The 26808-nt window shown below is 37.3% G+C and overlaps 2 protein-coding genes and 2 long non-coding RNA genes across 5 annotated transcripts in view; 3 read left to right on the plus strand and 1 right to left on the minus strand.

The window, feature by feature from the left end:
• Positions 1-26808, plus strand: part of LOC149621196 (uncharacterized) — a 204544-nt gene that overhangs the window by 58662 nt on the left and 119074 nt on the right. The window lies entirely within an intron of this gene.
• LOC149621200 (uncharacterized) lies at positions 815-4084 on the minus strand. 2 transcript variants are annotated; one of them, XM_089854855.1, is made up of 2 exons: positions 3951-4084; positions 815-3074 (listed from the first exon to the last, which is right to left on the minus strand). In XM_089854855.1, exon 2 carries the CDS (start codon positions 2898-2900, stop codon positions 1527-1529), a length of 1374 nt encoding a protein of 457 aa, XP_089710981.1. In that variant the 5' UTR covers positions 2901-3074; positions 3951-4084; the 3' UTR covers positions 815-1526. The 2 variants fall into 2 exon arrangements, with proteins under 2 accessions (XP_089710981.1, XP_089710982.1); XM_089854856.1 differs by having other exon boundaries at positions 815-3089.
• LOC149621201 (uncharacterized) lies at positions 10452-11332 on the plus strand. Its single transcript, XR_016375530.1, has 3 exons — positions 10452-10785; positions 10853-10901; positions 10972-11332. It is a non-coding gene; the product is annotated as an uncharacterized LOC149621201 (long non-coding RNA).
• LOC149621202 (uncharacterized) lies at positions 16801-17488 on the plus strand. Its single transcript, XM_089855750.1, has 2 exons — positions 16801-17341; positions 17427-17488. Exons 1-2 carry the CDS (start codon positions 16870-16872, stop codon positions 17450-17452), a joined length of 498 nt encoding a protein of 165 aa, XP_089711876.1. The 5' UTR covers positions 16801-16869; the 3' UTR covers positions 17453-17488.

A 26808-nucleotide genomic window follows, 5' to 3' on the forward strand; every position in this document is an offset into this window, starting at 1 on the left:
ATGGAACACCGTTTTTTGGCCCTAATTTTGCAAATACTGGTACAAATATCTTGAAATTTTTAATGAGATGTGCAAAATAAGGCTTGTTATTTTTGTTCAAAGTTTCAAAAGTTTCTCTTTCATAGTTTTGTTATAAAAAATTGAAACGAAAATTAGCCATAATTAAAGAGCTTAATCTTCAAATGGTTTTAATGTGTTTTCTTCGTTTTCACTCATTCACTGGCTCGAATCTCTTGAAATTTTAGGGAGAGCTATAATGAAGTTTTTATATGATCGTGCAAAATTTTCAAAGTTTTAAAACAAATAGTTCTATTCTAGTTTTCTCGCGCCAAGAAGCAGGTGTAAGCACAATACAGCTCCGTGGTGCGAGTGGCCTAGCCTCCCGCGTTTAGCGAACGCGAGCGCCATCTGGTGCGAGGGAACTCCCCTATTATGGCAGCCCTTTCCCTGTGCACAATTAAATGCTATTCTCAACCTTTCTTGCACAATTTAATGCAATTCTTAACCTTTCTTGCACAATTTAATGTAATTCTTAACCTTCCTAGCACAATTAAATGCAATTCTCAACCTTACTAGCACAATTAAATGCAATTATTAGCCTTACTAGCAAATTTAAACGCAATTAAAATTTTCTTCCTTTTAAAACACAAACAAACGAAAATATATCACCATCTTACCACAATCCTCTTTCATCAATGGCGAACGAAAAATTTTATACTGTCAAAGGTGGCACTTGTATTCCAACAAGAAGGTTGGACTAATAGCCACATCGTAGATATACATCATACGATGTAGCGACATGCATAGAGATAGTTGCATTATCATTGTCAGCGTTTCGATTTCACGAAATTAAAATTCAAAACGCAAAAAGTTTCAAAGATTACCATCTTTTATTTACGTCTCCAAAAAAGAGTACAAAACAAAATGATTGAAAAATATAACAAGTACAATAGCAATTTTTAGGGACTTATTTAAAATTGCGCAGATTTAGAAAAACATTTCTTGAACATGAAATTAGTTGAAAACTTTGTTTGTTCAATAAAAAATACAAACACGCGTTCGTTAACGCTTTGAACAAAACCAAACAAATCGACTAACTTTATACAATAATCACTAAATAAGAGAAAACTAAATGTGAAAAAAAAATTAGTATGTAGTTCTATATTACTTTTGAAAAATTGCGTAGCTTTTGAAAGAATATTGAAACCAATACGAAGATAACAAAAGTGATAACCATGTGTGGGTTAATTTGAAAAAATTCTTTGGAAAAAAAACCCCCTGAAAAATGGGAGTAATTTTTCCTTGTCACAGTGTGATTACTAAACAATAAACAATATTTATGCAAGGATGTAACAACAACTGCGCGCAATTCTAAATTACTTATATAAAAATGCGGAGCTTTTAAGAAAAATAATTTTCGGCACAAAATTCAACGACAACTTCTTTGTTTAGGAAACAAATGCACTAATTTGAAGAAAAAAAAATAAACAAGTAAATATGCGTTAAGTTACACTGGTTTTAACAACTTAATGTGCGCAATTGGGATCCAACTCAGGAAAAAGCTGAATTAAAATACCAGTAGTGGTTTCCATATTTTCTAAGTAATTAGAGTCCTTCAATATATTAAGGAGGTTTTTGGCCAAGTTCTTACTGACAACGGTACGAGCGAGGTAATATTTCAACAGATTCGTATCGTAATAAGCCAACGTTTCGATAATGGGAAGATGATCAAATGATGATAAATTCTTGGCATAACTCTGGGGCTCAATACTATCAATTACCATTATAATGGACCCAGCGTCTTTGTGTTCAGTCAATCCAGAAATGATGATATCAAAGAACCATGAATCGATAACTTTATTTAATTCTTCTGTTGGGAATCTGGTCCAACAATATCTGAACAAAACCCCACGGTTGTAGCGTCTGACAAACTCGAACGCGCCATCAGCAAACTCTACCAAATCATTGCGGTTTGTAGCTTCAATGGCGCCTTTCATTTTGCCTATGTAATGGCTCAATGCCTTTAGAATATGTGTATTTGGCCACGCGAAGTCTGATATGTTCATCAATAACTGTTTAGGTAGTTCAATTTCGGATACTAATTTGCACATTTGCGTGTAATTTAATTGACTAAATAAATATCCCAGACCTGATGCTTCTGAAAATTGGAGAAAGTCGTCTCTTGAATAATTCGATGGTTCAAAAATAATATCCAACGCCTCAATTTTTTCATCTTCACTTAAATTATTAAACAGAAATTTTACTGTTGATTTTCTAAAATCTAAATCAAAAACAACCCTGACGAAAAATTTGACATCAATTGACATCTCTTCTAACAAAGGGCCTAAAAAGGAACTATGCGGCATGTCCAGCAAGTGTCCGTCTAGTTTATGGATCCAGTATTGCACTATAAAATTTTCATAATTGAAATCTTTTAACTGCCGCTCTTCTCTGATTCGTGGCCACAGTTCTCTAAGTTCATCCTCCAAACAATATGTGCATGCCATTCTAAATCTGAATGACAAATCAAGGTCAGATTGATTTTCTAGTAGTAACCTGGCCATCTTGGGTCGATTCAATGAGCCTTCAACAGTCCAGCTCAAATTGGCGAGTAGGTGTTCCAGGATAGTTGTAGTGACGCGGTTTCTGATTTCGGAAAGCCAATCACATATTTCATCTCCTACCTCTTCCAATATCACCATGGTCATTTCTTTAAGAAGTGTCGGTATGTTGGAGTGCTTCAGATCGTCAATCGCTCTATTGTTCAGTGACTCGAGGTTTAACCGAAAAGGGAAAGTATATCGCAAGTATTTTTTATTTGAATTAACCCATACTAACGAGGCGAATTTAGTCAGGGCTTGGCGTTGTAGCGAAATCATAGGCAGTTTGGCAAGCTCCATTTTGAATTGTTCAATACGACTTGTAATAAATGGGCGTATTCCCTATGTGTAAAGACTTCAAATATCGAATCTTCAAAATTTCCGATAGCGAACAATAGTTTTAACTAAGTTTTTTCGATAAAAATCAGTAATCCATTCATCAGAAATCCTCGCTTTTCTTCAAATGCGAATTGCCTAGGACAATAAAACCTAAATAAGAACTAGAGGTTATAAGGAAATTGTCCCACGCGGCCACGCCAAACCAAAAAACATGCATTAATGCAGTCATTATAAAATAAAACGCAAATCGTTGCCTACGTTAATCAAGGCCTGTGCGCGGCGCCGATTTTTATTTTTATTTTGCCAAATTCTCTCACCCAAGGCGCTATTAGCTGGACCTCGAGGTGCTAATAGCTGGACCTAAATAGTTTGAAAATGTTCATTTTGTCGCGCTTGGAACTTTAAATACTCATTTTCGCGCGCGTTTTGGTCCAGCTATCAATGAAATCTCGCGGTAAAATAGGGAGAAAATAAGAAGTCGCGTTTCATAAAATTCCCCCCCCCCTTCGAAGCCATCGCGCACAGGCCTTGATTAACGTAGGCAACGCACAAATGCATGCAGCCAGAGCAAAATAAAACATTAAAAAAAGGGATTTCTAAAATGAAATACAACTCCATGCATCTTGCAAGGAGAACGATTGCTAAAATGTATCACGATGTGTACATATAGTTAATTGTAATTACCGACAATTATCTTAATTTGTCTAGCTTCACAGCTTCAAACAATGGTTTAAAATATGTATGCATTTAACAGCCACAGTCAAACGTTAGGCTATGATGAAATACTAATTAAACGAGTACCCAACTAACATATTTAAGTTAATGCCAATTAAAGGAAATGCCACCCCAAATGCCTCCCAAAACAAGCTATAATTTCCTTCAACGAATGGATGAGAATTTGAGATAGAACCCTATTTCCGCCCAAACGTAGTTTTCAAGCACAAAATAAACATCCATAAATGATGTCGTTTCGGCACAAAAGTAAATTAAGAACAGAGGGATTATAAATACCTTTGCAAGTAGCCAATTCCGAACACTCGATGAATACTTTACTAATTACTAATTGCATTAAACGACGCGTTTTTAATAGACAACATTCGGCGACATGTCACGTTTCACTGCGGTTTTGAAGCAGACGAGCTAAGACGGCTTTGTTTGGTGATAGCTTCCTGGATCACGCGACTCGCGGACGCAGGCTGCTCGCCCTCAGAGCCGGAAATAAGAAAAATGTCTAATAGGACAGTCTGGGAAATAGCACACTTCCTCTGATCCAAAACCAGTTTATTAATTGCTTGAACTAGTTTTTTTATTCAAAAAGTGGAGGTTATTGGTCCTCGGGACCAGTTTATTAATTGCAATTCTATAGGGGAACAAAGGCTGGGACCACTCCGGAGACCATAACAGTTTATTATTTCGGACACTAGGGGGGGGGTCACTGGTCCCTAGAACTAGTTTAAAAATTATCCTTTTTTCCCAGACTGTTATAGCGGAGCCTCCGGGATGAGCTAGGCCCATGCATGTCAAATTTTATGTGGGGAAATATCCAGTTTGTTAGGAAAAATATTTTCACCATAGATGGCACTTATTTTTCCGTTGTGACAGGGGTCTTCCTTAAATTATCGTTGATATTTTAGGGGTCAGTCATAAAAGTTTTATGATAGAGAAAAGTTTCATCCTAAAATTAACGTAAATGTTTTTGGGGCTATTCACTTTTTACTGAATCTTTTGGTTAGATGGTATTGATGACAACAAAATAAATTATTTCAATTAAAATAATTCAGTAAGAGTTATAAAAACGTATACTTACAATCCGCGACCTTGGCCCAAATACTTAAGCAGTCCAAAACTAGTTTATTAATTGCTCGGACCAGTTTATTTATTCCAAAACCTGGGGTCAGTGGTCCCAGGGACCACTTTATTAATTATCGTTTTTGGAAAAAATAGGCGGTGGGACCAGTTTATAAATTTGGGGTTCCTTATTAGAATTTTTCTATCTTAACATATTTTCTACCAATTCTACTCCTAGGTAGTTAGTACTCCTTGGCTACAACTTCCCTACCAAAGTTTTGTAGTCTATTGTAGGGCTGTGCGAATAGTACTTTTTAAGGTATTCGTCGAATACCAAATAGCAGTGTTTTTGGGAGCCATCTCTCGGCTCGGAATAGGAAAATGACCAAATAATTTGACCAAATAGTGTGAAGTTCAAAAATTCGACCAAATTTAAATTTCTCTAAAACTATTCCACCAAATTTCAAATTTATAAATAATGGGACACGGAAAGGTACTTTTGAACAGCTGAAAACGTATTTTTGAACGAATCAAAGGTTTTATTTTAATCAAAATTAGGTTAGTTGTCAATATATCCCTACTCACTTTGCAATGTATGACCTCTCCCATGATACTATATTTTTTAATAGGTATACTATAGTGACATATTATTAGGAAGTTCAATATAGTTAGCTCCGCAACGAGAAGTTGATAATAACCAGTACCCTTTAAGTTAAAACCTTTGATGATTTATCCTTGTCTATGAACTTATAAAGACTGAGTGGCTGATTCCAGCTATAGCCTCCTAGATAACGACTCGGTGAACGCGGGTAATACTTAACAGTAGCCACGTCAGAATTTTAAGGCTGTGTCTGCCGAGTCGCGTCATCTATGAGGCCACGGTCCAGCGGACACTATCACAGCGCCCATAGGGATAGGAGCATAACATTTATGTTTCTATCTCTCTATGACAGCGCCCTCAAATTCACAAAATCAACAGAAAAATTCAAAAACTGGTTGCGAATACCAAATAATTTGGTCAATAGACTGTTAAAAACATTCACTTTCAAAATGTTTTATCCGCTATAGAATAGTCGGTTTTTCGAAGCTCATTATTTGGTATTCTAGAATTTTGAAAATCATTATTCGATTCGTCGGTGCGAATAGTAAACGTCAATTTTGACCAAATTATTTGGTCCGACCAAATAGTAACGAATAGCCTGCACGGCCCTAGTCTATTGACTGTGGCTGTGGGGCCTGTGGGCTTTGGAAAACGTTAAAGCTGTCTGCTAGAGGTTCTCTTTTTTCGCGTTTGTACTTTTTTGTGAATTCCTTTGCTACGGTAACGGTTCATCCTTTAATAATAGTTTATTGATTATCAAAAAGAGGATCCATGTACAAGAAAAGCTCTTAATAAAAGTGGAAGCTTTTTCTCCCAAAGACCCGAAAAACATAAAAAACAGAACAGTGTGAGTAACTGTGAAAGAAAAACGTTCATATAAGCAGAAGGGAATAAGGGAGAAGGGACACACTTTATATCTCCATAATGCTTTACACTCGTAACAACAGTCTTACTAACCTCAAATCAACTACCCTTCACTGATTGGCTATCTAACTTCTGCCTTAGCTGTGACATCACATAAGAAGGTGACGTCTCGGTTGACGAATAAAAAGTAGTTTTGTTTACAACTTTACATTGAAAGAGATAAAAATGGCCGAATTTCATGTTGATAAACGAAATCAAGCTGTGCAATTAATTTAGATACACTCGTATTGAAAACATACCAAAATCAGATAATTTGAAGGTAATAAATAGATGAAAACTAATTATTCTGATTTAATATTAAAAAATAAAAATTAGTTTCAATAAAATACATACTTGAGGTTATAATTACACAAGAACGAAACATCGACAGCCCTAAGCCTTTGGAGAATGAAAATCTAGCAGACAAATGGGCCGATACCGCGGAGAACTTAAAGAACTATTTTTGCAGTAAATTGGTTAAAAGCTGTGTACTTGCGCAAAGTTTTAGCGGTTTTCTCGAGGTTGGTCGGACTCTCGTTACCAAAGCAGGCTCTAATGTCTCCCTCAGTGTGGGAAATAAGGCACAATCACAGGCCAATAGCCAGTTTAAAAATTACTTGGGCCAGTTTAAAAATTAAACGCTTTGGGGTCTACTGGCCCTGGTGGCCACTTAATTAATTCAAAGTTTTTCCCCCTCAACATTTTGGTTCATTAAATAAATACTATGGGATTAATCCCTAAAATTGTCTCGTCTTTGCTTCTATGCTGTTTGCTTGTTTGGCCTGAATTGTGTATTTGGGAGTGGGATTATGGGTGGGTTTCGTATGTCTGTCTACGCTCTACACAGTGTAGAATCTGTAGATGAAGTGAAGCTAAAGGGAAGATAATCTCTCGGTAGTCTTGTTTGGGAAAGGCAGCCTGCTGATTTTGACTGTATTAGCGTGTATGGGAAGATAACAATGGAGTGCCAACTCCCTCCTACCTACGGGTCGAATTTTTTAATTTAGCATTACTCAATAAAGACTACTAGTTCTTAATTTAGGACTCCAATATTTTGAAATACCCATACCTCTAAAAACTAACCTACTAAGCCTATGCCATAGCACATATTGTCAAGAATGGGTGACTCCCATAATCCTCCTGGACATAATCCCCCCGTCCAAATGGGCATAAGACAAAATCCCCCCATTTGCAGACAAAATCCCCCCAAACTGGAGACAAAATCCCTCCCAAATTGGAGACAAAATCCCCCGCTTACGGAACGAAATCCCCACCTTGGAGACGAACCCTTCAGGGGTCATTCCTATTTTAGAGGTCGTTTTCCACAGTGGAAATTTTTTTAGTAGGATAGTAGTAAAAATAGTAGTATTCCCCCTACGAGGAAAAGCGGAACCAATGATGGAGAAAATAGTATGAATTGCCGACTAACCATAAATTTCCGCCTTTTCCAAAATATCGCTGACTAACCATAAATTTCCGCCTTTTCCAAAATATCGCTAACTATAAATTTCCGCCTTTTCCAAAATATCGCTGACTAACCATAAATTTCCGTCTTTTCCAAAATATCGCTGACTAATTATAAATTTCCGCCTTTTCCAAAATATCGCTGACTAACCCTAAATTTCAGCCTTTTCCAAAATATCGCTGACTAACCATAAATTTCCCCCTTTTCCAATATACTGCTGATAACCATAAATTTCCGCCTTTTCCAAAATATTGCCGACTAACCATAAATTTTCGCCTTTTCCAAAATATTGCTGACTAACCATAAATTTCCGCCTTTTCCAAAATATCGCTGACTAACCATAAATTTCCGCCTTTTCCAAAATATCGCTGACTAACCATAAATTTCCGCCTTTTCCAAAATATCGCTGACTAACCATAAATTTCCTCCTTTTCCAAAATATCGCTGACTAACCATAAATTTCCGCCTTTTCCAAAATACTGCTGATAACCATAAATTTCCGCCTTTTCCAAAATATTGCTGACTAACCATAAATTTCTGCCTTTTCCAAAATATCGCTGACTAACCATAAATTTCCGCCTTTTCCAAAGTACTGCTGATAACCATAAATTTCCGCCTTTTCCAAAATATTGCCGACTAACCATAAATAGCCGCCTTTTCCAAAATATTTTTGACTAACCACAAATTTCCGCCTTTTCCAAAATATCGCTGACTAACCATAAATTTCCCCCTTTTCCAAAGTATTGCTGAGTAACCATAAATTGCCGCCTTTTCCAGAATATCGCTGACTAACCATAAATTGCCGCCTTTTCCAAAATATTTTTGACTAACCACAAATTTCCGCCTTTTCCAAAATATCGCTGACTAACCATAAATTTCCCCCTTTTCCAAAATATTGCTGACTAACCATAAATTTCCGCCTTTTCCAAAATATCGCTGACTAACCATAAATTTCCGCCTTTTCCAAAATACTGCTGATAACCATAAATTTCCGCCTTTTCCAAAATATTGCTGACTAACCATAAATTTCTGCCTTTTCCAAAATATCGCTGACTAACCATAAATTTCCGCCTTTTCCAAAATACTGCTGATAACCATAAATTTCCGCCTTTTCCAAAATATTGCCGACTAACCATAAATTTCCGCCTTTTCCAAAATATTGCTGACTAACCATAAAATGCCGCCTTTTCCAAAATATTGGAATTTTGGAAATAAGTTAAAACAAAATCAGTAGTTTACTTCATTTGGTTTAGGAACATTGTTTGCAATACCTTTCACTCTTGTGAATTATACTTTTGCATAATTATTAAAGATAATCTTTGGATTTGGGCTTCCGTTTACCATTACTTCTAAATGCCTATTATCTGGGGGATTTTCAATTAAATGATCCTTTCGGTAGGATTTTGTTGAACAGTTTTCCTTTTGGGGGATTTTGTCCTGGACGTTTTCTCTGGGGGGATTTTGTACAAACACGTCTAAAATCGGGGGGAAAAAGTCTTGGCAAATCCAAAATAGGGGGATTTTGTCCGGGGGGATTATGTACGAGACTTGTCAAGAATAGATAATTTGGCCATAAATTACGAAAGCCTGATTTTTGAGGCTAAAAATGGTAGGTGGCACTGTGGCCAGTTTTTTAATTAAAATACCTAGGCTCTACTGGCCACAGGTCCAGTTTTAAAAAAATCCTTATTTCCCACACTGGTCTCCCTTCTCTCTTATTCCCTTCTGATATAAGCCTTGGCTGGTAAGAATCGAACTGAGGGGAAACGCTGAATCTTTCTTTATGGCCATGTTTTTTATTATCATTAAAATGTTACGTATGTTATCTAAACAGGGAAACTGTACAAAGTATGATGGATTTTGTGAAGGATTGTCGTGTTATGGTCGAACGTTTAAGCTGGTAAGTGATGAATATAATGCAACTTGGGTGTCATTAAGGCGTGTTACGGATCCAAACCTATCGAAACTATTATACCTTGAAAAGAAAATGATCTTTCTTGCTATTTCAAAAATAAAAAATACTAGCAGAATAAATAATTTATACGAAGCTAGTTGTATTCAAAAAATGGGTTTGAGGAATTTCCTAATCTTGAGGAAAGTTGCAGTGTCAATTGTCACAATCTTTTGAACTAGCTAAGCTTGTTTTTCTAAGCTTTGATAGCAAAAGCTACAATTGGGAAACCTGTCTTGTTATTTGTTCGTTTTCTTCTGTTTGAAAAATAATTTTATTTTAGGGAAGATTTACAATTTCACAAACTCTCTGCACAAAATTCCGAAATGAGTTTAGTAAATCTTCAAAGGTTGGTGATTAAAGAGGTATTTGAGAAATTATTGCAATATTGGCTGTTTAAGGCAAATATAAAATTAGGGAAACTTGGTTTTTAGGAAATGAACACTGAGGAAGATTTTAATTATGATCACTTGAGTAAAGATGATCTTATCAAAGAAGTTAAAGCCAGGGATGATCGAGTCAGGGAACTGGAAGCAGAGGTATTTTTTACTAGTGTGAAATTAAGCCCAAAAATACGAGACCCTTTTGGTATCATAGCCCACTTTAAAGGTAGCGTCGGCGAGGTTTATTACCGATCTAGAACGCTAGATGGCGCTCGCGTTGGGGGCGGTGGCCTAAAATTTGAAAAAAGGACCATACCCTACGAGTGGATGAATCGCGTCACGTGGGTTACAAAGACTCTATTTGCCCCTCAACCTGGACTCCACGTATCAATATAAATGAAGCTCGCCTAGAGCACAAAACCTTGCAGTCCATTTTGCACCCCTTTTCCTCATTCTTTCGTGACAGCGAGGAGCGGTTTTTCTTTTTCGCACCTGGGAACTTCTTTTATTCTTGGAATTTTTCTTTTTTTTTTGTACTATGCTGTTATAGTCATAGGAGAGGGGAAATTCGCGGAATTGAGAAATCATTCGACTTGGTTTGGTTGGGGGCTTGGGGCCGGGTGCGTTTAGCGATCGGTTAGGTATCTTTCTTAGGGACCGGATTTCAGAAAGACGGTTAGTAAGAAACGAATTGAGCTTTCTTCATATCGCATGAAGTCAATTGTGTTCGGAACTGTTTTATATGAAGATGATAGGTAACTATTAATAAAAGCATCAAAACTATATCCGTGCCTGGTTTTAATTCATGCTTTGTTTTATCAGGATAATTATTTTAGTGGTGTTTGGTAATGAACATCAAAAATAAAATGAGGTAAAAATCGAATGATAAGTTTGACCAATCTAAAAGATTAGTTACTAAACATTTTGTGACTTTTATATAGTACGTATACACCAGGACGTTACTGATATTTTAAAAGGACGTGTGAATAATGTTTGAAATTATTGAGGTGGGAGAAGTTGCTCCCTCTCTCAGCTTTATCTTCAGTGCCATTTTTTGATTGTGAGGCATTCAACGTCAGCCAAGATGGTCAAACTGAACTGTAGCCTTTCTCCCTGCAGCCTCTTGGCTTAGTAACACTGGGAGAACCAAAATGAAATTGAACTGGGTTACTGGACGCTTCGCAAAATTTAAATGGACGCTCGCGATATTTTAAATGGACACTCGCGATATTTTAAATGGACACTCGCGATATTTTAAATGGACACTCGCGATATTTTAAATGGACACTCGCGATATTTTAAATGGACACTCGCGATATTTTAAATGGACACTCGCGATATTTTAAATGGACACTCGCGATATTTTAAATGGACACTCGCGATATTTTAAATGGACGCTCGCGATATTTTAAATGGACGCTCGCGATATTTTAAATGGACGCTCGCGATATTTTAAATGGACACTCGCGATATTTTAAATGGACACTCGCGATATTTTAAATGGACACTCGCGATATTTTAAATGGACGCTCGCGATATTTTAAATGGACGCTCGCGATATTTTAAATGGACACTCGCGATATTTTAAATGGACACTCGCGATATTTTAAATGGACACTCGCGATATTTTAAATGGACACTCGCGATATTTTAAATGGACGCTCGCGATATTTTAAATGGACGCTCGCGATATTTTAAATGGACACTCGCGATATTTTAAATGGACACTCGCGATATTTTAAATGGACACTCGCGTTATTTTAAGTGGACAATCGCGTTATTTTAAGTGGACAGTCGCAATAGTTAGAATATTTTTCAAACTTCGTATTTATAAAAACTTCTTGAGGATACAGTGTATAGACTAATGGTGGTAGAGAGGGGTGAAAACCGTGTATCCCTCCCTCTGGGCGCGCTTTTGTAAGAGAGGATACTGTACGCGCCCAGTAGGGGCATGACACTGAGCTAAGAGATAGGAGGAATGCCGTTTGCATAGGTAGTACTGCCATTACTCTATATCGGGCCTGACTTCAGTCTTACAACATCAGAACCAGTTTGTGTACCTGTACATGTATATAGACAAGCCTTTACAACCAGGGTTTTCTATACAATGTTGTGATTCTTTCTCGTATAACCGTGTCTAATCATAGAGCTGTTAAACTGGCAGCTTCAAGAGGGAAAGGGTGTAGCGCTTCAAACTATAGTATCTATAAATCGAGACAGGTTTGGGAGAGAATAGGTAGGCTAAAGACATTTTCTACGATTTAGGAAAGGAGAAAAAACTTATGCGTCATGCACTGCACAGCCTTAGACCATTGTTGGGTATTGTACAACCTTAGCACATTGCAAAATAATTTTGGTCTTTGTTAGCAACATCGAATGATAGATAATACCAGGTGGTAATTAGCAAAGGAGATGTATGTATTCATCCTTATTGGCATTAAGGGGTAGAGGTTATGGACTGGTACTTGCTTAGTTACTTTGAGTGGGGTAAGGGTGTGATGGTGTTGGAAAATTTTTGCGCCGGCTCGCTAAAGGCAAGGAGGATGTATAAGAGAGAAGACTCGTTTTGGAAATGTGGAAATAAAAAACATGCATCGGCGCGTAAGCCGTTGGTAAAGGCGCACGTCACGTGATCGTTCTTGCAAACGAGGAATATTCAAAATTATAAACAAGCTGATGAGGCTAGAAAAAGGGGGCTTGAACGCATGGGCGAGAACGTACGCTCTCTTGCCGTGAGTGGGTCGTGGTAATCATGGTAACTGGGGAACGCCACAGTGTAATTTTATGAACTGCGGACTACGTGCATTTTGTCTGACTCTGAACCTCCTCTCTTATAAATCCGCCTTGCTACCTACCGTATAGACCATTTCGGAAATTAAATACGGTACCATTGCGGTATCCTCCTTGGCGCCAAGAAACCCCGCTAGATTCAGTGCGAGTTGGCTAGTCTCCCGCGAGCAGTGAACTCGGGCTCATTCTGGCGTCTCTTCTTGGCGCGAGGGAGAATACCCCAATGGCCGCCTCTCCCTTGTGGGTTGGTTACTCAGTATTTATATTCCGAAATTTTCTATAGTTTGTAGGTAAAGGGGGTCTGTAAACCAGAAATGTGGTTTTATTTTTGTTTGGGTTCTAAGAATTCCCTCCAGATCCATGAATGTATACCATTTCTCAGTCTTGGCGGATGGTGTTAATTTCGGGAGGGTAATTGAGGTTTTCCTACCCTTTTCTTAGTATCAACTCTGCTTTAAAGTGAAATTCCGGGTGGCTAGTGCTTCCCAAACACACCCATAATATCGGCCGGTTCTGACATTTCTACCTTGAATACAAGTTCATTCGTTCATTATTTTAAAAGGAGATAAAAGAAATGTTTAGGTGCATTGGAATGTGGTCACCGAAGAAATGGAGATAAAATTCAGTCTCGTCGAGGGGCTACTCACTATTATGGTTACTGCAGTGATTATAACATTATTTAATCGCCACTTGTACCCAGAACAACTCGCCAATTACACATGGCAAAGGTAATTGTAAAGCGATTAACGAGTCATTTCATTTCAGAAAGAAGTATGTTCGAAACACTTCGCAATTATCACACGATATAAGGAATAGGGAGCTAACAGTTCTGACCCTGAAACGTCACACCCTTCTATCTCTTACGGGAGTTTCATCCCCCTAACGGTTGGAAACAGTATTCTACGCGCAAAAATGACAACCAAAGAGGGGCTGCGTGACGTCAGACTATCTCTTCCCCCTAGCCAGTTGTTAGCTCCCTATTAGATCGGGATAACCAAATCATTTCACGTCAGGTGTTCACAGGATATAAAGAAGGATCACGTCCCTTTCGTTTGAAGAACGTTCAAACCAATGTACTTTTTCAGTTTTTCCAAGAAAAAAATAAAAATGCTCATTATATACTCTTGTTCAACCTCACTTGACAGTATTGTAGAAGTTGAGGAGCATTAGCCAATATATAATGGCAAGTACGGTTTCTCAAGGGCGGATAAACAGGAGTATAGATATTTGTCTCCATAGTTTCATTTTAAGTTAAAAATATCGAATCGAAAAAAATAGTGAATCTTTATAAAAAGACCTTTCTATTCAAAGCTACTAGCCTTTAGCACATAGAGAGTGAGAAAATGGATTGAAAGGCGTGTGTATGGCATTGGGAAAAGGGAATAAAGGAATCAACTATAGGTGATTGGTTGTCAAACTATTCAGGTGGTCGAAGCTACCCTGCCCTTATTTGAAAAAAAAAGGGGGGGGGGAGGTACCTCCTTCTTACAGAGAAAAAACTTAATAGTATTGCAATGTTAGGGGGTTTCAGTTTAAACCTTTGCCCTCTTAAAACTCCGAACCCCTTCTTGGTACCGCAGTCCCCAGGATAATCATGGCAGTAAGTCTATAGAGTAAAGGCACCTCCCTGCCTTTGGCTACGTTACGCTCTATGAGAAATTAACATGGAGTGCCACTACTCTACATAGGGGCAAAAAGAAAACCCAGTCTGGCGTTTTTCGTTCCCCCGTTTAACATTCTTAAGCTATCCCTACCATTAACGGTCACGTGGCACGGGCATCATCCATGGGGGAGGGGGGGGGGTTTGGCGAACCTAAAGGAAGCGTGGCTTCGTCGTTGGTGCGGTAACGGATGGGGGAAAGGGGGGAGTAGAAAATTCGTTAGAAATAAACTGAGTTGCAAGCTTTTTCGCCTAGGCGGCAGCACATTTTCTCGGCGTTTGGAGCTACACAGGAAAGTTTCACTAAAGGGGCGCCAACCGAGCAGAGTTCCCCTTTAAAAAAATGTGTGTGTCTCAAATCTACTATTTCCTGGCCTTCATTTATAACATCGCAATTTACTGGATTTTTCTCTTCTAACGCGTTCCTAACCACATAGGATGATAGTTTTCATGGGTAATGTGAAGATTTTGATGTTTTTAGGAAACTTATATAGCCAATTTAACATGAACGACGTAACAATTCAATTACAACTCGCGAACTCGTTCAATTGTTCACAAAAAGTTAAAAACTGGCTTTTGTTTGGACCAAGGCTTAACCGCAGAACCGTTTGAGGTAGGGCTTTGGGGCATATAAGAGAATAAGAAAATAGACCGGTAAACAGTTGTTTTAAATTCTAAAAAATATACTGTTCACAGAGTATTGAAGAAAAAAACAACAATAATAATAAATAACAATTACCTTGTTAAATAAGTGTTTTACAACGAAATGAACGAAGGGCGCCGTGACTGCTGTATGGTGCGCTAGCTAAGCAGACGACTGTTAATACCTCTCAGCAACGAAGAGAGTGAATGGGTAATGCAAACAGACCAAATAAGCTATGACTTTTTACAGACTTACGAAAATTTATTTGAAATCTATAATTTTAATTAAAGAACTTTTATCGAGCCAAAACTCTTAATATTAATACGATTAATACGAAGGTTTAGTGACAGGCAGGCTGAGAAACTAGTTTTTTTTTTAAACTTTCCATATGGCCAGAAGAGAGAAAGCACTTTTAATTAAAAAAGTGGACACTGGCCACTTAAAACCTTGGAAGTTTTTAGTTAATGAAGTCTCCTTAGGGCCAGTAGACCCTAAAAACATTTTATTTTTAAACTGGTTCAGCTAATTTTTAGAGTGAACATTTGTCCAGGGCCAGCGCCTTATTTCTCAGCCTGAGACCCTATTCTCTAACTGCATTTGGATCGTTCCTAATCCAAATGATTTGGATTTGGGTTAGAGAATACGGTTTTAAGCGCCCTATCCAATTGGAGCCGATCCAAACGTTTAGATTTGGATCATCGTCCAAATGATTTTTATTTTTAGAGAATAGGCTCCCTGGTCAGTGACTCGGTCAAAGCCAACTCGATCACGCGCCCGTGCGAGGATTCGAATCATTCGAGGAATATCAATTGTCAGAGTGAGAAATAAGGAATACTTTCAAACTTGGTCATGTGACGAGTGTAGTGCAAGGGTTTTTTTATAAAAGAAACTGGTCACTGTCCACTTATTATTCCCACGCGCTGAATAAGTATGGGAAATTCCCGGGGACTGTTGTCATCCCGGGAATTTAATTTTTTAACTGGCCACCGCCTTATTTCTCAAATTACCACTCTGTCAATTGAACACTAAACTCTACTGAGGTTTGAAACGAATCACATTTGAAACGTAGATTACCTAACGTTAGAAATGCAAATTAACTAAAATAAAATTAAAAATTCAACATTTGACTTATCAACTTGCAAAATTTAATTATGCTTTTATCACGCAACATTTTGAAAGAAAATTAGAACTTCTTGGCAGCTATATTAGATGATTATGGAAGTTGCAAGTACAAATTTTTTTTCAAAATCCACGAACCTTTTACTTAAAAAGTATCAAATAATAAAAAATTTACAAAAATGTTTTCTCTTTAAATTTAAACATTTTTTAAAAAAAATCAAAAAGCAAAAAAAAAAACGTGCTACATTTCATAGTTTTAAACTTAAACAATATTACCGAAGTTTAAAATGACAGTAATATTTTAAAACAAATGTTTTCTCTTTAAATTTAAACATTAACAAGTTGGGAAAACCAAAATATTACCTCTCCGAGTCAAGAGGTCTACTACTACAAACTTATTTACCTAGATATGGAATTATTTCTCTTTTTTGAAGTAAAAATTTACGAACTATTGAAGCAGTATTCCAAGCATAGCGAATAATACAGGCCGACGAGCGTTCCAGTGGTCCTGGTGATAGGGAGGATCTTGGGACTGGGAGCTTGCCTGTCAGGGGGGGAGGTGCCACTAGCCCTCTCGGGACTGATGAGGTGTAGCTAGGTCCCTTCTGAACCCCTCTCTTAAGGACCATGGGGACGCTACGTGCGATTCAAATCAATCTGCACCATAGTAAGGCGGCCTCTGCGGTACTCTGCAGGAGGTTTGCCATAGAGGGTCTTGATCTGGCCCTCATACAAGAACCGTGGATTTGCCATGGCAAAATCCTTGGTCTTGACGCGGCGGGGTCACTGTTTTATGACCAAACTGCTGCTGGACCTAGGGCGTGTATTCTGGTTCGGAGGGATCTTTGCTGTATCTCTCTACCGCTGCAGTACACGTCCCAGGACACGGCGGCCGTGAAGCTAGTCCTGGCCACTGGGCATGCCAAGTTGACTATCACGGCTGCCTCTGCATACTTTGCCCACGACGCGGACTCTCTCCCGACAATTGAGGTGATCAATTTGGTCGATCAATGTGAAAAGAGAGGGTACAAACTAATCATTGGCTGCGACGCCAATGCTCATCACATCACGTGGGGCAGTTCTGACTGCAACAGGAGAGGTGATGATTTACTAGAATATTTAGTTGGTTGTAAACTCCATATTCTTAATCAAAACAATGAACCTACTTTTGTTACTTCTAATAGAAGGGAGGTCATTGACCTCACGCTAGCCACGGAAAACCTCGTGTCTTCCGTGTCTAACTGCATGTAAATGGATCCAAACGGCTGACTCTGAGACAGCACAGTTTTTCGTCTATTTTTGGATAACGTAATTTGCGTCCAAAAAGGGACGGTCAAATGATAAGCCAGATTTGGAGTCTCATCCAAAATTGGATCCAGAATCATCTATTAAGGGATCAATTATTACCCAGAAATGGTCAGGATGTCATCCAATTTTTACGCAAGTGGGCAAAAATGTTCTAGTATCCTCCCAATATTGGACTAATTTCAAGCCAATATTGGACTAATATCAAGCTTATATTGGACTAATATCAAGCCAATATTGGACTAATATCAAGCCAATTTTTGACTAATATCAAGCCAATTTGGGACTAAATTCAAGCCAATATTGGACAAATATCAAGCCAATATTGGACTAAATTCAAGACAAGATTGGACAAATTTCTAAACGATATTGGACTAATATCAAGCTCATATTGGGCTAACATCGAGCCCATATTGGAGTAACATCGAGCCCATATTGGAGTAATATCGAGCCCATATTGGTGTAATACCTAACCAACACTGGACAAATGTCGAAAAATAATTGGCTCATATGAAGTCAATATGGATGCTAGATTCTTTACTTCACCGAGTGATGTATGCTATGGAGAGGTTCTGTTCTCGACGTATCCATCTGTCTTTGTGTTTGCCTGTCTGTCTGTCTGTCGTTACACCCCAAGAGATTGCTTTCGCAGATTCCTAATCTGAACAAAAGTGTTCTCAATTTCACAGTTCATGTGTTCAAAATTCACAGTTAGCGGAATTGTGGAATATTGGAAGGTACACTGACCACCATTCTCTTTTCTGTCGTCCCCAATCTAACTACACCATTTTCTGGTCTTTCAGACACTCGCGAAAGAGGCGTATTCTAGGAGTCAAACGTCAATAATAGCTAGGTCCAAATGATAATAGGGAAAACCTCTCTTAAAACGATACAACTAAAAGTATGATAAGTAACGCTCGATAAAAATAAATAATATCGAATAATTTTAATAAAATATTTGAGAAAAACCTATCTTAACCAAAAAATCTGTAGTCAAAGTTTATATGGGACGAGTAAGGAAGATTGGGTCACTGGATACATTTCATAGTTTATATAAAGCGAGTAATTAAGACATGAAGCTCTTTCCAAAGTTAATGTATGACTAGTATTGATATCGTTAGTTAATAAAAACGGAATAAAGAAGTCGTTTTGAGGTAAATGACCAAAAGATGTTTCAAGCGTGACTCTCTGAAATATTGTAGGGCAGTATTTTTTTACCTCTCCGGGGGAAGGCTTTCTTGTCTGTGTTTTGTTTTAACTTCTGCAGTTGCTTATCAATAAAGAGAAATGATTGATGAGAAATAGGTAAATATTTATGTACACTGTTAAAAAATGTTGTCCAAAATTGGATGTAAATGGATCCAAACGGCTGACTCTGAGACAGCACAGTTTTTCGTCTATTTTTGGATAACGTAATTTGCGTCCAAAAAGGGACGGTCAAATGATAAGCCAGATTTGGAGTCTCATCCAAAATTGGATCCAGAATCATCTATTAAGGGATCAATTATTACCCAGAAATGGTCAGGATGTCATCCAATTTTTACGCAAGTGGGCAAAAATGTTCTAGTATCCTCCCAATATTGGACTAATTTCAAGCCAATATTGGACTAATATCAAGCTTATATTGGACTAATATCAAGCCAATATTGGACTAATATCAAGCCAATTTTTGACTAAATTCAAGCCAATATTGGACAAATATCAAGCCAATATTGGACTAAATTCAAGACAAGATTGGACAAATTTCTAAACGATATTGGACTAATATCAAGCTCATATTGGGCTAACATCGAGCCCATATTGGAGTAACATCGAGCCCATATTGGAGTAATATCGAGCCCATATTGGTGTAATACCTAACCAACACAGGACAAATGTCGAAAAATAATTGGCTCATATGATGTCAATATGGATGCTAGATTCTTTACTTCACCGAGTGATGTATGCTATGGAGAGGTTCTGTTCTCGACGTATCCATCTGTCTTTGTGTTTGCCTGTCTGTCTGTCTGTCGTTACACCCCAAGAGATTGCTTTCGCAGATTCCTAATCTGAACAAAAGTGTTCTCAATTTCACAGTTCATGTGTTCAAAATTCACAGTTAGCGGAATTGTGGAATATTGGAAGGTACACTGACCACCATTCTCTTTTCTGTCGTCCCCAATCTAACTAAACCATTTTCTGGTCTTTCAGACACTTGCGAAAGAGGCGTATTCTAGGAGTCAAACGTCAATAATAGCTAGGTCCAAATGATAATAGGGAAAACCTCTCTTAAAACGATACAACTAAAAGTATGATAAGTAACGCTCGATAAAAATAAATAATATCGAATAATTTTAATAAAATATTTGAGAAAAACCTATCTTAACCAAAAAATCTGTAGTCAAAGTTTATATGGGACGAGTAAGGAAGATTGGGTAACTGGATACATTTCATAGTTTATATAAAGCGAGTAATTAAGACATGAAGCTCTTTCCAAAGTTAATGTATGACTAGTATTGATATCGTTAGTTAATAAAAACGGAATAAAGAAGTCGTTTTGAGGTAAATGACCGAAAGATGTTTCAAGCGTGACTCTCTGAAATATTGTAGGGCAGTATTTTTTTACCTCTCCGGGGGAAGGCTTTCTTGTCTGTGTTTTGTTTTAACTTCTGCAGTTGCTTATCAATAAAGAGAAATGATTGATGAGAAATAGGTAAATATTTATGTACACTGTTAAAAAATGTTGTCCAAAATTGGATGTAAATGGATCCAAACGGCTGACTCTGAGACAGCACAGTTTTTCGTCTATTTTTGGATAACGTAATTTGCGTCCAAAAAGGGACGGTCAAATGATAAGCCAGATTTGGAGTCTCATCCAAAATTGGATCCAGAATCATCTATTAAGGGATCAATTATTACCCAGAAATGGTCAGGATGTCATCCAATTTTTACGCAAGTGGGCAAAAATGTTCTAGTATCCTCCCAATATTGGACTAATTTCAAGCCAATATTGGACTAATATCAAGCTTATATTGGACTAATATCAAGCCAATATTGGACTAATATCAAGCCAATTTTTGACTAATATCAAGCCAATTTGGGACTAAATTCAAGCCAATATTGGACAAATATCAAGCCAATATTGGACAAATATCAAGCCAATATTGGACTAAATTCAAGACAAGATTGGACAAATTTCTAAACGATATTGGACTAATATCAAGCTCATATTGGGCTAACATCGAGCCCATATTGGAGTAACATCGAGCCCATATTGGAGTAATATCGAGCCCATATTGGTGTAATACCTAACCAACACTGGACAAATGTCGAAAAATAATTGGCTCATATGAAGTCAATATGGATGCTAGATTCTTTACTTCACCGAGTGATGTATGCTATGGAGAGGTTCTGTTCTCGACGTATCCATCTGTCTTTGTGTTTGCCTGTCTGTCTGTCTGTCGTTACACCCCAAGAGATTGCTTTCGCAGATTCCTAATCTGAACAAAAGTGTTCTCAATTTCACAGTTCATGTGTTCAAAATTCACAGTTAGCGGAATTGTGGAATATTGGAAGGTACACTGACCACCATTCTCTTTTCTGTCGTCCCCAATCTAACTACACCATTTTCTGGTCTTTCAGACACTCGCGAAAGAGGCGTATTCTAGGAGTCAAACGTCAATAATAGCTAGGTCCAAATGATAATAGGGAAAACCTCTCTTAAAACGATACAACTAAAAGTATGATAAGTAACGCTCGATAAAAATAAATAATATCGAATAATTTTAATAAAATATTTGAGAAAAACCTATCTTAACCAAAAAATCTGTAGTCAAAGTTTATATGGGACGAGTAAGGAAGATTGGGTCACTGGATACATTTCATAGTTTATATAAAGCGAGTAATTAAGACATGAAGCTCTTTCCAAAGTTAATGTATGACTAGTATTGATATCGTTAGTTAATAAAAACGGAATAAAGAAGTCGTTTTGAGGTAAATGACCAAAAGATGTTTCAAGCGTGACTCTCTGAAATATTGTAGGGCAGTATTTTTTTACCTCTCTGGGGGAAGGCTTTCTTGTCTGTGTTTTGTTTTAACTTCTGCAGTTGCTTATCAATAAAGAGAAATGATTGATGAGAAATAGGTAAATATTTATGTATAGGTGTTTTTGTTGTCGTTAGAAGGACATTAATTTCCTGTTTGTTGCAGGATTAATCTTGCAACATTTATGATAAAAAGCAAATTTTTCATTAACATTATTGTATTGATTTATTAAAATTTCGCATCTTTGTGATTATTTGAAACTACATGAACGATTTGTTTAGTGGATGCCAGAGAATTCTTTAACCGATTCCATCCTTTTAGAAATCACCTACACCAAGCGTTAAAAAGGGATGACTATCTTAGGCGTCAGGACTTTTGTATGCAAATGCGGTTCCTCGATGAACAAATGCCAGGTTTCCTTAGCAAGGTTATGTTCTCTGACGAAGCTACATTCCATCAAGATGGAACAGTCAACCGACATAACCTTCACTATTGGTCGCAGCAAAATCCTCACTGGCTTCGGGAGCATTATTATCAGGTGCGTTTGAAAACCAATGTGTGGGTTGGCATCATTGGCGACAGAATCATTGGGCCATTCTTTTTTGACGAGAACATCACCGGGCAACGTTAATTGAAGTTTTTCCGTCAAGAATTTACTGATGCCATTAATAATTTACCCTTGGCAGTAGTGAGGGATATGTGGTTTCAACAGGATGGAGCCACCGCACTTCGCCGTACCCGTAAGAGAGTGGCTGAATAAGGAGTTTCCTAACCGATGGATTGGTAGGGGTGGACCAACGCCCTGGCCTCCAAGGTCTCCTGACCTAACTCCCTTAGATTTCTTCCTCAAGGGAAAGGTATACGCAACTGAAACAGATTCACCCAACGACCTTAAAGCCAGAAAAAGAATCGCCATTGCCAACATCACCCCAGGAATGCTTCGCCACGCCCGCGAATCAATGGCCAGTAGACTTGAAGAATGTCTACATCAAGATGGTAGACACATCGAACATTTGCGCTAAAGGACATTAATTTCCTGTTTGTCACAGGATTAATCTTGCAAAATTTATGATATCTCACAAAATCTAATTTTTCATTAACATTATTGTATTGATTTCTTACAAATTCTCATTTTTGTGATAATTTGAAACTTCATGAACAATTTGTTTAGTGGATGCCAGAGAATTCTTTAATTAAATTTCCATGAGTCTGGAAAATGTACTACAATTAATTTCCTCATTGATCTCGAGTTTTTTTTTCATAAAATGTCCGAAAAATGTGGGCACTCTGATCTTTTCCACACTGTATACGCTAGATTATCTTTTGTATTCACATATGTTATACTAAACGTTTTCTGTTCCAATATATCCCGTATGAAGTGATACCGTAAGTCTATATGTTTTGATCGTTGGTTTTCGACCACATTCTTTGCAAAATGGATGGCTGATTGATTGTCACAGAGGAGCCTAGACGTTGCGCTTAGATCTCTTATTACAAAATAATTAGCATTTAATTAATCATAAAAATTAGGACTACTACGCCGCCATTGGTTTAGTAGCTTCTGCTAATTCGAACCTGATAAGCTCGTGATAGAGCGCACTATGCCTCACCTTACCCTTACTTTGTCTCACAAAGGTCCTGGCAACACTGTAAACTCTTAGTAGTTTAAAATATTAACATTTTTCTCCATTCCTTAATTTGCTTGTTCTTCGAAAAATGTTCCATGTTTCGAAACATGTCTTCATTCAAAGTTTAATTTTAGGAAAGAAATGTGTCTTCACAAACAGTCTTTACGCAATGCCTATATGAATTTGGTCAATTCTCAAAGAGTTGTTCCCGGAGAGGTATTTGCGATATTTTTGATCTATTCCTCGTTCTTCTATGAAGTTTAAAATTGCAAAATTGATTTAGGAAATGGATAAGGAAGATTGTTACTTAAGCAAAGATGACAAAATGAAGAAACTGAGGAACAAGGTAATAATTGATAAAATAGTTCCCGCATTATGAGGAAATCTGTGCTGGTAGCGCAGCTAATGGCAAAAAACGAATCTAGGGGCCATTTCTCCTTGCTTGAGTGAAAGCATCCAGTTTTTCCGTTCCTTATGAAGGGTTTATGAGATACATGATTAAAAATAACATTTCCTACAGCCTCTCAATGACTAATGAACAACGAACTTTTTTAAATGGCCAATGATAAATTCCCCTCTGATTGGCTGAAGATTTAGAGGATAAAGGTCCCTTGTTTAAAGATTCATTAAAAATGAGGACCATTAACGTTCTTTGACGTCATTGGTTTCCCATCTTTCTTGCTTGTCTCTTTAAAATTAATTCTGCCTGAAGGTCCCATGGAAATCAGTTGTAGTAATGGAATCTTATTTGAATTTTTCAGTTTGGCGTTTTAATTTCAAACGTGAGAAAATCGCGAATGGAAAATGAGTTAACTATTAATGAGCAACGAGAGAAAATTGACCGGCTCAATAAGGTCAGAGAAGAATTGAAGAACAAAGTCAAAGATCTGAAGGTACACTCTAAGAAATTGGGGTGTGCTTTAACACCTTTAAAAGTAGTTTATATGGGTCCAAATTTGACACCGTTACAGGTGTTCATTTACACCCCTGAAAGGGTTTAATAACACTTATTTGATAAATTGGTGTTAAAGATAAGAATAAATGGTGCAATAGAGGTGTAGTTTAACACCTTTTTAACTCTTATATCGAACTAAAAGTTAATTTTTTACTCTCATATGAGTGTTGTGCAACTCCTTAAAAGGTGTAGAATAGCACATTTCCGAGTTTAAATAACGTTTTTAAGAGTGTAAGCATAACACTTTTCTAAGTGACGCATAACACCTTTCAGGTCGTCGTATAACACCTTTAAGAGTGTCGCATGACACCTTTCAGAGTGTTTGATTTATTCGCGAATAGCGCTATATTAATAGCAAGGTTCCACCTTGAGAGAACAGTTCTAACATGCAGAGCTATACCCCTTTATGCAAGGGTAGTTCTCTCATGCAATGTGAAACTGCATAAAATCCAGCGTGAATCTGCATGATCAGTTGGTCGTTTTCACCGACTTAATAACTTCTGAAAAGGCAGAAAGTTTTAAATTAGTATAAATGCATCGGGTGTTAAATCGGTTTTGGAGGCTATAATATCCCAGCAGTAGATGCAGACGAACTTGTTAAATTTAACAATCTCTTTTCACGAAGAGTTTTTCGAACACCAGAAACGCCTTTGACCTAATCTACTGTAAAATATTTAAAAAAAACCATTTTCTACTCTAATTTTTCTCAAAATAAAGATAAGACATGTCACAAAAGCATGTGCCCTACATGTTGGCCTCTCAAGCTGGCGTTTATAGTCCATAACGGTGGAACGAGTTCTACGCTACACCGCGGTCACAGGTCTCTTCAAGGCCTGAATATGAGGGTGCACAATATGCCTCTGGCCCCAATAGTAACAATAACAATAATAGTCGCCCTACTGTGAGGTCAGTACCTAACCTAGTCTCGTTTTTTTAGTGTCACACAATACTTTAAAGAGTATCGCGTAACACTTTCAAGAGTGCAATAGCGTTGCTAGGGCTTGAAATTTGGGGGGGGGGGCTTAATCTTATTATTCGTATATAAAAGATATACAAACTTTTATTGATAAAGAGTACGGAACCGAGTTATTGACTATGAGACAATTGTGGATGAAAGAATTTCACTCGTCTTTTTTAAGTTTAGTTTTCGTCTGCTTTTAGTCCCCACTACTGTTTGATATTGAAATTCATCTCTACAAAGATGAAACTTAACGAACTTTTCATTATAATTTTTATATACTACATTGTTAAAGAATTTTAGGGGGCTACGAGCAATTTTTTGGTATAGTTTACAGATTCTTTTGAGGGGGCTAACTTTGAAATTTGGGGGCGCTATAGCCCCCATAAAAGGCCTAGCGACGCCACTGCAAGAGTGTCGCATAACACTTTTAAGAGTGTCGCATAACGCTTTTCAGAGTGCCACCTAACACGTTTAGCAGTGCTTTATGAATGTACAATACCGTCGGATTACCAATTTCCTTGTTAATTTTATTTAAAGGATAAAAATATATTCTTTCATGAATATCATCTTTAAAAAATGTTTAAAAATTAAGGTTTTCAATAATGTTTTACTGTTCGGATTGACTTTAATATTAAAACATTAATGAAAAAGAAAGACCTTTTTTAAGAAACCCGCAGTATACTATAATTTTACATGTTTAATTTCAAAACGGTGTTTTAAAAGTGTTATTTTACACCGAATTTACACTTTAAATTGGCCCCTAAAAACTCAAGGTAATAAAACTCTCTTTTGGGTGTTTTTACGGTGTTTACACCGTTTTAACACTTTTTTAACACTTCCATTTCTTAGAGTGTAACCTATGAGGTTAGATATTAGCAATATTCTTTAATCATTGTTAATTGTCTAAAAAATTAGGAGAAAAATGGAGCAATTCAAAAGGCTAACGATGTATCAGTGAAAGTTGAACCAGTTGATTATGATTCAGAGCCAGATAGCCAAGCATTATCCCTTCCAGTTGCGAAACCGCAACAACCGCAATCTCAAAATGAAAGGTATTGCGAGAGAAAAAAAGGTGTATTCATTTTATTGTTTCCATGGACTATTTATCACAATTTATTTGTATAGCTCGGAAGGACTCCCTACTGAGGCCAGGAACCGCAAGCAGCCTGGTGTGTTGATTTTCATTTTTAATGAAATACTGAAAGTCTCCCACAAGTCACTCGCTGGGTGCAAAGTTCTTTGAACCAAACGCTGATGAGCTAGAACCAAAGCCCCGAAAAGTTTTACGGCAAATTTTAAAAGCCTTATTAGTCAGTGGTGATAGTATGAAGTTGGGCAAGCTAGTTTTTGGAACCCTTAATGAATGTAGATTATACGGCAATGCAATGAACTGCTTCGAACAATTTGATGGCTTAACATACAAGAATGAAATCTACTCGACACATGTTGGCGAAAGTAGCGAATCTGATTTTATTTCAAAACTACTGCTGATGCCAATCGAAAAGATTAAGGCATCGGCCCAAAATAGAAAATATTTCGAATTTCTCAACAGTCTTTTGAGGATCGACAGAGCATGCTGGGATATAACTTAAGATAATCTGATTGGTTTGCTCGTTAATGAGCTGAACTGGCACAGAGAAAGGCTTTAAATATTATAATGGCAAAATCAATAAAGCGTGAACGCCTCAATTATT

The sequence above is a fragment of the Phalangium opilio genome, unplaced genomic scaffold (assembly GCF_054372755.1).
Source record: "Phalangium opilio isolate 3A_F unplaced genomic scaffold, DU_Popi_V2 ptg000209l_1, whole genome shotgun sequence".
Taxonomy (NCBI): domain Eukaryota; kingdom Metazoa; phylum Arthropoda; class Arachnida; order Opiliones; family Phalangiidae; genus Phalangium; species Phalangium opilio.

Coding starts and splice junctions, on each gene's coding strand:
- LOC149621200 (XM_089854855.1), bottom strand. CDS start 2,900: ATGGAGCTTGCCAAACTGCCTATGATTTCGCTACAACGCCAAGCCCTG.
- LOC149621202 (XM_089855750.1), top strand. CDS start 16,870: ATGGGGACGCTACGTGCGATTCAAATCAATCTGCACCATAGTAAGGCG. Junction 17,342..17,426: donor TTCTGACTGCAACAGGAGAG/GTGATGATTTAC, acceptor TACTTCTAATAG/AAGGGAGGTCATTGACCTCA.